The sequence below is a fragment of the Trifolium pratense genome, linkage group LG3 (assembly GCF_020283565.1).
Source record: "Trifolium pratense cultivar HEN17-A07 linkage group LG3, ARS_RC_1.1, whole genome shotgun sequence".
NCBI classification, from domain to species: domain Eukaryota; kingdom Viridiplantae; phylum Streptophyta; class Magnoliopsida; order Fabales; family Fabaceae; genus Trifolium; species Trifolium pratense.
In genome coordinates this window covers 35,006,429-35,019,840 of record NC_060061.1, presented here as the reverse complement: position 1 = coordinate 35,019,840, position 13,412 = coordinate 35,006,429, and the positions used below count along the sequence as shown (strand labels likewise).

The following is a 13,412-nucleotide window of genomic DNA, read 5'->3' as shown; positions in this document are numbered from 1 at the left end:
TTTAATTTTATTATTTTTTTAAAAAAATCTGAAACAAAACAACGACGTCGTAGGAATAGGAAAGGTTTTTGTTTTTCATCTATTTTTCATTTGGTTTGAATTATAAATTTTATTTTATTTTGACATGTGATATTTTATCTTTTTAATGTGTGAAATTATGAAATATTCAACAATTATTCATATATACTTATTTATATATTAATTAAAATATATATTTAATTAAAAACGGTTCGACCCCGATTGAACCCGGTCTGACCAATTGAACCTTGAACTGATGAGCTCGCCGGTTCGATGACCGGTCCGGTTCTGACAACCTTGGTTAGAACTTAACTTGTGCTACTAACTACTAACTTTACGAAGGCTAAAATACTGAATATAATACAGGAACAAAAACATTTTTTAAAAATAAAATGACTATTACTTTTTAGTATGTACTCTAACTAATTATTAGACAAAAAATATTTGAGCAAATGCATTATACTCTTCAAAGTGAAGTTAAATGATTATTTCTCAACACAAACTCAGACCATTTTAAAAAAAAATTGCATGTAGGGAGTATGCAATTAAAAAAATATTTCATAAGGATAACAAACATGATAACTATTATATTTTGTTTTTAATACATACTTGCTCATAATAATATGATAAGATATATAACATATTTAATTGACAAAATTACTCTTGTAAAACAATTGTTATTTTTTTAAAATTATTTTGTAATACTTTGAATTTTATAAATAAAAAATATAAATAAGTAATCGAATAACTTTATATAATTTAAAATAAAAATCATGAGAAAATAATCAAGTTTAATTTTTTATATGAATCATGATCAAATAAATAACTCAATAATATATACATGTTAGATAAGCCAAATAAATATATGATATATCTCATACGTAAATAATAAAACTACTATTGCAAAAGAATTATATTTAATTTTTTATAAAATTTAAATTAATATCCCTATTTGTCAATTTTTTAATAATAATTTTACTTTAAAATATTGTAATTTTAGTAAAATTTTGATTTTTTAGAATATGTAAATTACAAAATTACCCCTGTGAAAAAATCACATATATATTTAAAAATTAATTATTTAATTATTTATATTTTATTAATTTTATTTTATGTATTTTAAAATATATTTTATAAAATAAACCAGTAATTTTTTTTTCTTATCCTATCCTGCTGGTAACCCAGCTTAAATTCAGGATAAGAATTATAACTAGAGAGACAGGATAGGATAAGCTTCAGGATTAACTTATCATATCCTGCTGTATCACCAAACACTGGATTGCGGCAGGATATGATACAGTTATCCTATCCTGTCTCTTATCTTGTGCACCAAACGGGCCCTAAGAGTTTATACTTGAAGGCCCAAACATCCATATTAGGAAATAGCATAACACTTATAAGATTGCTTGAGAGAGAGAGTTTATGACATGTCCATCCACAACATGTTTTCAGCTTATATCTCTAAAATAGCTTATAGGCTATAAGACCAAAACAAAGTGTAAAAAGACCAAAAGACCAAAACACAGTGCCGTATGGAAATGGAGCTGCTTGACCAATATATATATATATATAGGGAAAAATGCAGAGTGAGAGCACACATAATAATAAACAAAACAAAAAATGGAGAACAACGGAGAGCAAATCGCGTCGCTGCTGCCGGCACCCAGAGTTGCAGTAGTCGTATTTCTTTTGAAAGACAGATCAATCCTTCTCGGCCGCCGCCGTTCTTCTTCTGTTGGAGACGCCACTTTCGCACTTCCCGGCGGCAACCTCGAATTCGGTATCTCCCACTAACCCACCCTTAGTATTTTTTTTTTTTTAGATGAAAAAAACATTTATAATTTATTATTTTACTAATTTTAGGGGAAAGTTTCGAGGAATGTGCAGCGAGAGAAGTGAAAGAGGAAACAGGGTTAGATTTAGGTCAAAATTATAAAATAGAGTATTTGACTGTAACCAATAACGTGTTTTTGGATCAGCCAAAGAAATGTCATTATGTCACTATTTTTATGAGAGTGGTTTTGGATCCACAAGATGAACAACTGGTTCTGAATCTTGAGCCTGAAAAGTGTGATGGTTGGGATTGGTTTAATTGGGAGAATCTTCCGCAACCATTGTTTTGGCCTCTCCAAAAGATGCTCAAAGGAGGCTTTGATCCTTTTCTTCCTTGATTTTATTTGGTTTGGATTTGTTTGTAGGATATATGTATTATATAGTCTTGATTGAGCAATTTGCGACTATGTTTGTAATCTATTTTGTTGTTATTTGCGACTATGTTTGATCAACCAGTTGGATATATTTTTTGTTATAGTGATGAGATAAGAATCAGAACTTTCTCTCAATTGTGCTTAGTCTTAATTTTATCCATCTTAGTGACATACAATATTCTATATTGTGGCACTTTTTGCAGGAAAGGCAGTGGTAGTCAAAGCTTGCTGCTGGTATGCAAGTCATACTGTTTTAAGATTTCATGAATTTGAAGGAATTCCTTATTATGATCATGTTCTGGGCCGAGCATAGATGCTCGAGCACCGGGGGATGTCGAACAACTATGGGGACGTAGCTTCCCTGTTTTTCCCAAACCAAAACAAAAAGCTTCCATCAAACAACCAATTTGCGATCAATGGCTGGCGTTAACAACCACCAGGTTCCGGAGCACATGGCGGAGAACAACATCCAACCAATGGATTACGCGCCATACCCTCAAGATGGGCAAATGGCGTCCGTGACGGAGGATAGCCAAGGAAGGCAGGATATGAATGACGAGCCCTACAACCCTGAAGAACCGCAGATCCCCGTGGCTACACCGCCACTAGCGACTACGACAATGGCTCTTCCTCCAAGAGCTCCCATGCAGGACATTATGGCTGCTTTGGTAAACGCGATCAACCGCCAGTCGGACATGATCCTGCAACAAAACCAAAAGTTCGAGCAGCGCAACAGGAGGCTCGAATCCCAAAGCCGTCGAATAGACGCTATTGCTGAATCAAGAGTGACGGTACAACCCCGTCGAACTCAACGCTCACTCACACCTATAAGAAGAACTTTTTCCAGGTCGCGGTCACCACCTCCTCACAGAAGGACTGAAAAGAGGGTGAGCCCAAGGAGAAACGAGGAATCATCTCGAAACTCCCCACCTCCGAGGAGACGTTCCCCAAGAAGGGATAACCCTCCTCGACATCAGAGGCACCGATCCCCGGCCGAAAGGGAAAGCCATCAAGGCCCCCTCTCCCGTAGGATTCGAGAACTTCCTTTGCCGGTCGGGCTAGAAAAACCAGACAGACCCAGACGAGCACATCGAAAACTTAGAAGCTCTCCTCGAGTACAGGAATGTACGAGGATCTATCAAGTGCAATTAGAGGTGGGAATAGGCTAGGCCGAGCTAGGCTTTGCCAAGCCTGAGCCTGGCCTGTCAAAAAATCGAAGGTCTGAGCCTGGCCTGTGGCCTATCATAGGCTTAAATTCTAGGCCTGAGCCTGGCCTTTTGAAAGTCTGATGTGGTCTGTTAGCCTGTTTAAAAGCCTATTTCATATGAACATATTTAAATAAATAATTATATTTATTTTGAAATATACTTATGAACTAATAAAATAATGTTCCATTTGATATTTTAGAGAATTTGACTATATATGTCATCATATTTCAATTCTAGTTTATAATAATACATTTATATATGTTAAAAACTAATGTAGATTAATAAACTTAAATTACTTAAAAAGTTAATAGATTTATAATTTAATCAAAGTATAAATTTTAATATATAAATAATAATCGTAATAAAAATATTATTCATGTTAACTTAAATAGGCCGGCCTAGTAGGCCTCAAAGACTTTTTTAATGGCCTGCGGCCTGGCCTTTTTAGCTAAATAGGCTTATAAAAAAGCATTGGCCTGCTCTATTTAAAGAAGGCTTAAATGCAGTTTTACCCCCCCTATTTTGAAAAATGCGGAATTTTACCCCCCCTATTTTAAAATGCGGAATTTTACCCCCCCTATTTTATAATTTGTTGGATTTTGCCCCCCACCAAAATTTTGCACAAAATCTGCTTCTGAGCCGCAAGTTCAAAGCTTCGCACATAACTCAATTTGGATCAATAATTCACCAAACTGGTACCGAAACAACCGCAATCGAGTTAGTTTTCCACATAATGAAACTCCACTAAATTTGGAGTTACAGAGAGAGATTAATTACTGTTTTAGTGAAGGTCTGTTCAAATTAATTATAGTATGAAACTACTACTGGTATTTTCGTCATTCCTCTCACCCTGTAGCTCATTTTTTAATACTATTTACATGTATGGAAATCTAACGAAATTACCCTTGTTGGCATTTCAATTTCGTCGAATTTGGAGTTACGATGTGTTCGGTAGACGATGTTGAATTTGAAGATCACAAGTAGATTTCTGCAGAATTAGTAATTGGACAAACCTTCACTAAAACAGTAATTAATCTCTCTCTGTAACTCCAAATTTAGTGGGGTTTGATTATGTGGAAAGCTAACTCGATTACGGTCATTTCGGTAGCCGTTTGGTGAATTATGGATCCAAATTGAGTTGTATGCGAAGCTTTGAAGTTGTGACTCGAAAGCAGATTTTTTGCAGAATTTTGGGGGACATACCTTCACTAAAACGGTAATTAATCTCTCTTTGTAACTCCAAATTCAGCGGGGTTTGATTATGTGGAAAGATAACTCGATTACGGTCATTTCGGTAGCCGTTTGGTGAATTATGGATCCAAATTGAGTTGTATACGAAGCTTTGAAGTTGTGACTCGAAAGCAGATTTTTTGCAAAATTTTGGGGGACATACCTTCACTAAAACGGTAATTAATCTCTCTTTGTAACTCCAAATTCAGTGGGGTTTAATTATGTGGAAAGATAACTCGATTACGGTCATTTCGGTATCCTTTTGGTAAATTATTGATCAAAATTGAGTTGTGTGCGAAGCTTTAAAGTTGTGACTCGAAAGCAGAATTTTAGGGGGGGCAAAATCCAACAAATTATAAAACAGGGGGGGTAAAAGTCCGCGTTTTAAAACAGGGGGGGTAAAATTCCGATTTAATCAAAACAGGGGGGGAAAAACTGCATTTAAGCCTTTAAAGAAATAGGCTGGCCTGGCCTGAGCCTATGTAGGCTAGGCCTTAAGGCCATGTAGGCCGGCCTGGCCTGTTCCCACCTCTAAGTGCAAGCTCTTTCCCACCACCTTGAGGAAAGGCGCAATGGCTTGGTACAAGAGTCTGGCCCCAGGATCCATCGATTCCTGGACGGATCTCTGTGCCCGCTTTAGAGCACACTTCACATCTTCGAGGCGTCATCCGAAGACAGAAGCAACGCTCGAAGCCATCGTCCAGGGCGAAACTGAACCCCTCAGGTCTTACCTCAAACGTTTCACCAAGGCAACCGTCGAGGTAAAAATTGAAGAGAGCATGAAGCTATATTTCCTCGACAGAGGACTTCGTCGAGACAGCGATTTCGCCAAAGCTGTTGGCATCGAAGAACCAAAGACACTGGACGCTTTCTTCGAAAAGGCGCAAAAATACATCGCCTACGAAGAAACGGAAAAGGCCATAGACCTGAGAAGACCTAAAAGCTATGAGAAATCCAAAAGCTACGACAAGGATGAAGCAGGAACCTCACGAAGAGGTAATGAAAAGGGAAGAGAGGATAAGGTTAAAGAATCTAAACCTCCATGTGGAAAATTTACCGGATACACTCCACTAAATGCTTCTAGAGAGCGAATTTTTGCAGAAGTCTCCGCTGCAGACTTCAAGAAAGCTGGGATTCACTTCCCAAGGCAGCAGCCCTTAAAGGCAAATACTGATAAGACAAAATTCTGTCGTTATCACAAAAGCCACGGGCACGTCACTGAAGACTGCGTCCATTTGAAAGACGCCATTGAAATTTTGATACAGAAGGGCTATGCCCGAAAGTATGTCCAAGAGAATGAGCAAGTCCAACAACGAGAGCCTCGAGAAGTCGCCATGGCTATCGATGCTCCCGAACAGGAGGACAACCGAGCCGTGGTCCCGCAGGCCCTCACTATCTCAGTGCCAGAAATCCCTCTTCCCTCCCCGGGATCGGATGAAGAAGCGCTGATGAGGCATTTCAATGCTCACATGAACGGCTCATGGGAAAATTTCCCAAAGGCAATGGTGATAACAGGAGGAGGAATCAATAGAAACACCTTTGGGTCCGTGAAGAGGAAGTTTGAGGAGCTGGAAAGTATCTGCTCGGTGGATCCTATCACCGTAGCACCTCCCAAAGAAGGATCCATTCCGCTAGCGTTCTACAAAGAGGAAGTACCCGGGGGCTCCCCTAATTACCAGATACCATTATTGGTAAGGGCGCACATGGCAAACTTCGACGTCCATCGAATCCTCGTGGATCAAGGGAGTTCCTGCGACGTGATGTACTCCAGCCTCTTCAAAACTCTGCAGCTGTCGGAAAAAAACCTGATCCCATATGTACGACCAGACCTTCAAGGGTTCAATGAGTCAACTACAAAACCATGGGGATACGTGGACCTCATCGTTACTTTCGGCGAGGGGAAGTCAATGAAGTCGGTGAAAGCACAATTTATGGTCGTTGACTGCCCGTCCTTGTATAACTGCATTATCGGCAGAACTACTTTGGCCGAATTATATGCGGTATCCTCCACTATCCATCTGAAAATGAAGTATTACACGCAAGATGATCAGGTCGCTACCTTGAATGGAGACATAGCCGCAGCGAGGAGATGCTTCGAAGCGGCAGCAAAAAATCTGAACACGGTGGTGACACCCAAGAAAAAGCCCAAGCCGAGAAAGTTTCCGGGCATAAATACTATTGGAGCTTCTGTGGACCTCGACGCACCAAAAAAGAGCACAAAGAGGACAAGCAAAAAGATCTCCCCATTGCTGAAAAGAAAATCCATCGTCCAATTCCGGACAGAGACTTCGAGCTGGTACCGCTGGGCGAGGAACCACTCAAAGGAATCAAGATTGGAACAGGACTCCCGGACCTGGTCAAAAAACAGTTGATCGCCTGCCTGAAAGCGAACACTGAACTATTCGCATGGAGCGCGGCAGAAATGCCCGGAATCGACCCCGAGGTCGCTTGTCATCAATTGACTTTAGATCCTAGGGCTAGTGCCGTTGTTCAGTGGCGTAGGAAGCAGTCCCCTGAAAAAGCGGAGGCTGCCGAAAAAGCTGTAAAAGACCTCTTGGAGGCAAATTTCATTTCGGAAGCTAGGTACACCACCTGGCTCTCCAATATTGTAATTGTTAAGAAATCGAATGGAAAATGGCGCATGTGTGTTGACTATACCGATCTTAATAGGGCTTGCCCTAAAGACGCTTACCCCCTGCCTAACATAGACAAATTAGTATATAATTCGTCATGATTTAAATTACTATCGTTTATGGACGCATACTCGGGTTATAATCAAATAAAAATGGCTGAAATTGACAAAAAGAAAACAACGTTTATGACCGAATCTGGTAATTATTATTACTATAACGTAATGTCTTTCGGGCTCAAAAATGCAGGCGCCACATACCAAAGGATGATGAACAAAGTATTTAATAATGAAATAGGTGATATGCTCGGAGTTTACATGGATGATATGATCGTCAAATCCGAAGAGGAAGTCGATCATACAACTCATTTGAAAAAAGTATTCGACCAGGCGAGAAAATAAAAGAATCCACGCGTTACCTTTGCATATTATATTTTCTCGCCTGGTCGAATACTTTTTTCAAATGAGTTGTATGATCGACTTCCTCTTCGGATTTGACGATCATATCATCCATGTAAACTTTGAGCATATCACCTATTTCATTATTAAATACTTTGTTCATCATCCTTTGGTATGTGACGCTTGTATTTTTGAGCCCGAAAGACATTACGTTATAGTAATAATTACAAGATTCGGTCATAAACGTTGTTTTCTTTTTGTCGATTTCAGCTATTTTTATTTGATTATAACCCGAGTATGCGTCCATAAACGATAGTAATTTAAATCGTGACGAATTATCTACTAATTTGTCTATGTTAGGCAGGGGTTAGCGTCTTTAGGGCAAGCCCTATTAAGATCGGTATAGTCAACACACATGCGCCATTTTCCATTCGATTTCTTAACAATTACAACATTGGAGAGCCAGGTGGTGTACCTAGCTTCCGAAATGAAATTTGCCTCCAAGAGGTTTTTTACAGTCTTTTCGGCAGCCTCCGCTTTTTCGGGAGACTGCTTCCTACGCCGCTGAACAACGGCACTAGCCCTAGGATCTAAAGTCAATTGATGACAAGCGACCTCGGGGTCGATTACGGGCATTTCTGTCGCGCTCCATGCGAATAGTTCAGTGTTCGCTTTCAGGCAGGCGATCAGCTGTTTTTTGACCAGGTCCGGGAGTCCTGTTCCAATCTTGATTCCTTTGAGTGGTTCCTCGCCCAGCGGTACCAGCTCGAAGTCTCTGTCCGGAATTGGACGATGGATTTTCTTTTCAGCAATGGGGAGATCTTTTTGCTTGTCCTCTTTGTGCTCTTTTTTGGTGCGTCGAGGTCCACAGAAGCTCCAATAGTATTTATGCCCGGAAACTTTCTCGGCTTGGGCTTTTTCTTGGGTGTCACCACCGTGTTCAGATTTTTTGCTGCCGCTTCGAAGCATCTCCTCGCTGCGGCTATGTCTCCATTCAAGGTAGCGACCTGATCATCTTGCGTGTAATACTTCATTTTCAGATGGATAGTGGAGGATACCGCATATAATTCGGCCAAAGTAGTTCTGCCGATAATGCAGTTATACAAGGACGGGCAGTCAACGACCATAAATTGTGCTTTCACCGACTTCATTGACTTCCCCTCGCCGAAAGTAACGATGAGGTCCACGTATCCCCATGGTTTTGGAGTTGAACCCTTGAAGGTCTGGTCGTACATATGGGATCAGGTTTTCTTCCGACAGCTGCAGAGTTTTGAAGAGGCTGGAGTACATCACGTCGTAGGAACTCCCTTGATCCACGAGGATTCTATGGACGTCGAAGTTTGCCATGCGCGCCCTTACCAATAATGGTATCTGGTAATTAGGGGAGCCCCCAGGTACTTCCTCTTTGTAGAACGCTAGCGGAATGGATCCTTCTTTGGGAGGTGCTACGGTGATAGGATCCACCGAGCAGATACTTTCCAGCTCCTCGAACTTCCTCTTCACGGACCCAAAGGTGTTTCTATTGATTCCTCCTCCTGTTATCGCCATTGCCTTTGGGAAATTTTCCCATTAGCCGTTCATGTGAGCATTGAAGTGCCTCATGCGCTTCTTCATCCGATCTCGGGGAGGGAAGAGGGATTTTTGGCACTGAGATGGTGAGGGCCTGCGGGACCACGGCTCGGTTGTCCTCTTGCTCGGGAGCATCGATTGTCATGGCGACTTCTCGAGGCTCTCGTTGTTGGACTTGCTCATTCTCTTGGACATACTTTCGGGCATAGCCCTTCTGTATCAAAATTTCAATGGCGTCTTTCAAATGGACGCAGTCTTCAGTGACGTGCCCGTGGCTTTTGTGATAACGACATAATTTTGTCTTATCAGTATTTGCCTTTAGGGGTTGCTGCCTTGGGAAGTGAATCCCAGCTTTCTTAAAGTCCGCAGCGGAGACTTCTGCAAAAATTCGCTCTCTAGGAGCATTCAGTGGAGTATATCCGGTAAATTTTCCACGTGGAGGTTTAGATTCTTTAACCTTATCCTCTCTTCTCTTTTCATTACTTCTTCGTGAGGTTCCTGCTTCATCCTTGTCGTAGCTTTTGGATTTCTCATAGCTTTTAGGTCTTCTCAGGTCTATGGCCTTTTCTTTTTCTTCGTAGGCGATGTATTTTTGCGCCTTTTCGAAGAAAGCGTCCAGTGTCTTTGGTTCTTCGATGCCAACAGCTTTGCGAAATCGCTGTCTCGACGAAGTCCTCTATCAAGGAGATATAGCTTCATGCTCTCTTCAATTTTTACCTCGACGGCTGCCTTGGTGAAACGTTCGAGGTAAGACCTGAGGGGTTCAGTTTCGCCCTGGATGATGGCTTCGAGCGTTGCTTCTGTCTTCGGATGACGCCTCGAAGATGTGAAGTGTGCTCTGAAGCGGGCACAGAGATCCGTCCAGGAATCGATGGATCCTGGGGCCAGACTCTTGTACCAAGCCATTGCGCCTTTCCTCAAGGTGGTGGGAAAGAGCTTGCACTTGGTAGATCCTCGTACAATCCTGTACTCGAGGAGAGCTTCTACGTTTTCGATGTGCTCGTCTGGGTCTGTCTGGTTTTTCTAGCCCGGCCGACAAAGGAAGTTCTCGAATCCTACGGGAGAGGGGGCCTTGATGGCTTTCCCTTTCGGCCGGGGATCGGTGCCTCTGATGTCGAGGAGGGTTATCCCTTCTTGGGGAACGTCTTCTCGGAGGTGGGGAGTTTCGAGATGATTCCTCGTTTCTCCTTGGGCTCATCCTCTTTTCGGTCCTTCTGTGAGGAGGTGGTGACCGCGACCTGGAAAAAGTTCTGCTTCTTATAGGTGTGAGTGAGCGTTGAGTTCGACGGGGTTGTACCGTCACTCTTGATTCAGCAATAGCGTCTATTCGACGGCTTTGAGATTCGAGCCTCCTGTTGTGCTGCTCGAACTTCTGGTTCTGTTGCAGGATAATGTCTGACTGGCGGTTGTTCGCGTTTACCAAAGCAGCCATAATGTCCTGCATGGGAGCTCCTGGAGGAAGAGCCATTGCCGTAGTCGCCAGTGGCGGTGTAGCCACGGGGATCTGCGGTTCTTCAGGGTTGTAGGGCTCGTCATTCATATCCTGCCTTACTTGGCTATCCTCCGTCACGGACGTCATTTGCCCATCTTGAGGGTGGTATGACGCGTAATCCATTGGTTGGATGTTGTTCTCCGCCATGTGCTCCGGAACCTGGTGGTTGTTAACGCCAGCCATTGATCGCAAATTGGTTGTTTGATGGAAGCTTTTTGTTTTGGTTTGGAAAAAACAGTGAAGCTACGTCCCCACAGACGGCGCCACTGATCTTACCGGATCAGAAGTGCGACCGCGCCGGCGTTGGTGTTGATGAGGCCCCTGTTGAAACGGAGGGGGGTTGTGTACCTGCATGCACTCCGACGCTCAAGTCAGTGAGGTGAAGTGAAGGTTTTCTGTGCTAAAATAATGCGTACCTTGTGAATGGAGTGGAATCACATATATATAGCCCCCAGCGCAGGGCCAAGGCCCTTGATGGCATTAATGGCCATCAAGTGGCTGCCGGAAAACGGCTTGGAGGCCTTTATGTGCAGTAAATGCTCATCATTCCGGTTTACGGCCGTTACGATACGTGAGAGTATCAGACCGTTGGTGAATCGAGTAGAGCTCGCGATCTCTTCGAGATAGGCTAGCTCGGGACATAATTGTTCGACATCCCCCGGTGCTCGAGCATCTATGCTCGACCCATAACAATATCATTTTAGATTTACTTTCTTTCGTTCCTTGTTCTGTTGTGAGGGTTGCTTGAACTAACCTCAAATAAAATCAAATCAAATCAAATTGAATTAATTTTGTTATTGGTCCCACTTTGATCGAGCATGTTTAGCCTCTCCAAGCTCTCTCACTAAACTATATATTTGTTGGATAACTTGTTAAACAAACACAATTCTCAAGGATATGTACAGGAGCCTAAACAACCCGCAAGGGCTGAAAGGATGGAATGGTGGCAATCCTTGTGAGGAGTCTTGGATTACAGTATCCCGCATAATAACTAGGTTTCTGGTGTAATAATTCGTCCCACAATATGAGATTGAACCGTTAGCTAGAATGTTGAAATTCAACTTTTTAAGTGTTTATCATTTCAATTAAGAAAAGCCCTCAAACTTATTAGGGAATTTCTATGGTACATATGAAAAAATTCAATTTACCGGTACATTAAATCAATTAATTAATAATTATTTATTAAATCAAAAAATTATTTGCCAATTATTGTATTTCAAAGATAATAATTTCATAAGAAAAGACACAATTTCAATGTTTTCAAGAAAATTATCCTTTATTACAAATATTTTCTCACCTCCCCTTCCCTTCATCTACTTCGAACCAAACAGACCCTAAAGGAAAATGCTACTCCATCCGATCCTATATATAAGAAAAAGTTTATTTTTTAGATTCATTATAAAATTGATGTATCTAGATAACATTATAGTCTAGATACATCAACTTTACATTGAATTTAAAAATAAACTTTTTCTTATATATAGGATCGGAGGGGGTATTTAGTAAGAATTTTTTTATGCAAGAAAGAGAAGAATGATACCCACAACATAAAACAAAACAAAAACAACCGCCAGAAATTGAAAAACCTCGAAATTGCATATATGAAATAAAAATATGAATTTTACGAAAAATTGAAAGAAAGACTTCAAAATGAGTGGTGAGTATAAAAAATAATAGAAATTGATGAAAAGCAAAAAAACACACATATTAAAACCTTTTTGTCAATTTCACAAAAAAAAAAAAAAAAAAAACCTTTTGTAAAAAAAAAACCATTTTGAATTTTTTGTAAATTAAAAATCTCATCTCATCTCTTTTTATTTTTACGAAACATCTCTTTTTATTTTGACAAAAGGCAATTTAGGAAATTTCTTTAATTTCCATTTTAAAATTTTTGTAAATTAAAAGAGTAATTTAGGAAATTTCTATTTAAAGAAGTCTTTAAATGTCATGTTAAATTATTATTACATGTAGACCAATTAAAATTATACACCTTAACAGTATACCGGTACACATCCACATAAGATGCGTACCGGAGTGCTCACCTTATATATAACTATGAGTCTATTATTTCATAATAAATAAATGAGTCAGAATCAAATGACACTAACTAGTTTGATACTAAATGTTACATCTCTCAATAACGTTTTAACCAATATAAATTTTATAAAATCCACAGTTTTATTGAAAGTTATATCATATAGATCAATTATGTAAAACTTGAGATAAATCCAAAATCATTTGATATGTTATTGTGATAAATCAAAATTAATGGTTTATGTCTTTTTTTTTATATGCCGTTAATCTTTATATATCATTTATTGAATTAGACATACATTTTTTATATAACTCATCTTAGAAGAAGGATATTTGTCATTTATTGGATTGGATATACATTTTTTTTTCCTCTCACTTTCTACCGAATCAAACAAAAGTAGAAAAGAAAAAATTTACATTTCTTTCCTTCCGGTTTAACTAATAACTAAACTAATAAGTAATAACTAAAGAATGTCTCACTTTCCTCCCACTGTATATTCACTTTCATTCTTTTTATTTTCTTGCCTCACTCTCTTTTCGAATCCAAACATATCATTAAAGTTAGCAGTCTCAACCTCTCCAAAAATAAAGGTTAATAGCCTTGCGAATCCAAACATGTTCTTCAT

General features: G+C 39.9%; 1 protein-coding gene across 2 annotated transcripts; it reads left to right on the top strand.

Annotated features, from left to right (window-relative positions):
• Window positions 1–1,570: 1,570 nt before the first annotated feature.
• On the top strand, window positions 1,571–11,846 carry LOC123916133 (nudix hydrolase 1). Of its 2 annotated transcripts, XM_045967513.1 has the most exons (3): window positions 1,571–1,798; window positions 2,429–2,459; window positions 11,658–11,846. In XM_045967513.1, exons 1-3 carry the CDS (start codon window positions 1,639–1,641, stop codon window positions 11,758–11,760), a joined length of 294 nt encoding a protein of 97 aa, XP_045823469.1. In that variant the 5' UTR covers window positions 1,571–1,638; the 3' UTR covers window positions 11,761–11,846. The 2 variants fall into 2 exon arrangements, with proteins under 2 accessions (XP_045823469.1, XP_045823468.1); XM_045967512.1 differs by lacking the exons at window positions 2,429–2,459; window positions 11,658–11,846 and adding an exon at window positions 1,882–2,360 and having other exon boundaries at window positions 1,595–1,798.
• Window positions 11,847–13,412: the final 1,566 nt, after the last annotated feature.

Coding starts and splice junctions, on each gene's coding strand:
- LOC123916133 (XM_045967512.1), top strand. CDS start 1,639: ATGGAGAACAACGGAGAGCAAATCGCGTCGCTGCTGCCGGCACCCAGA. Junction 1,799..1,881: donor CGGCGGCAACCTCGAATTCG/GTATCTCCCACT, acceptor TACTAATTTTAG/GGGAAAGTTTCGAGGAATGT.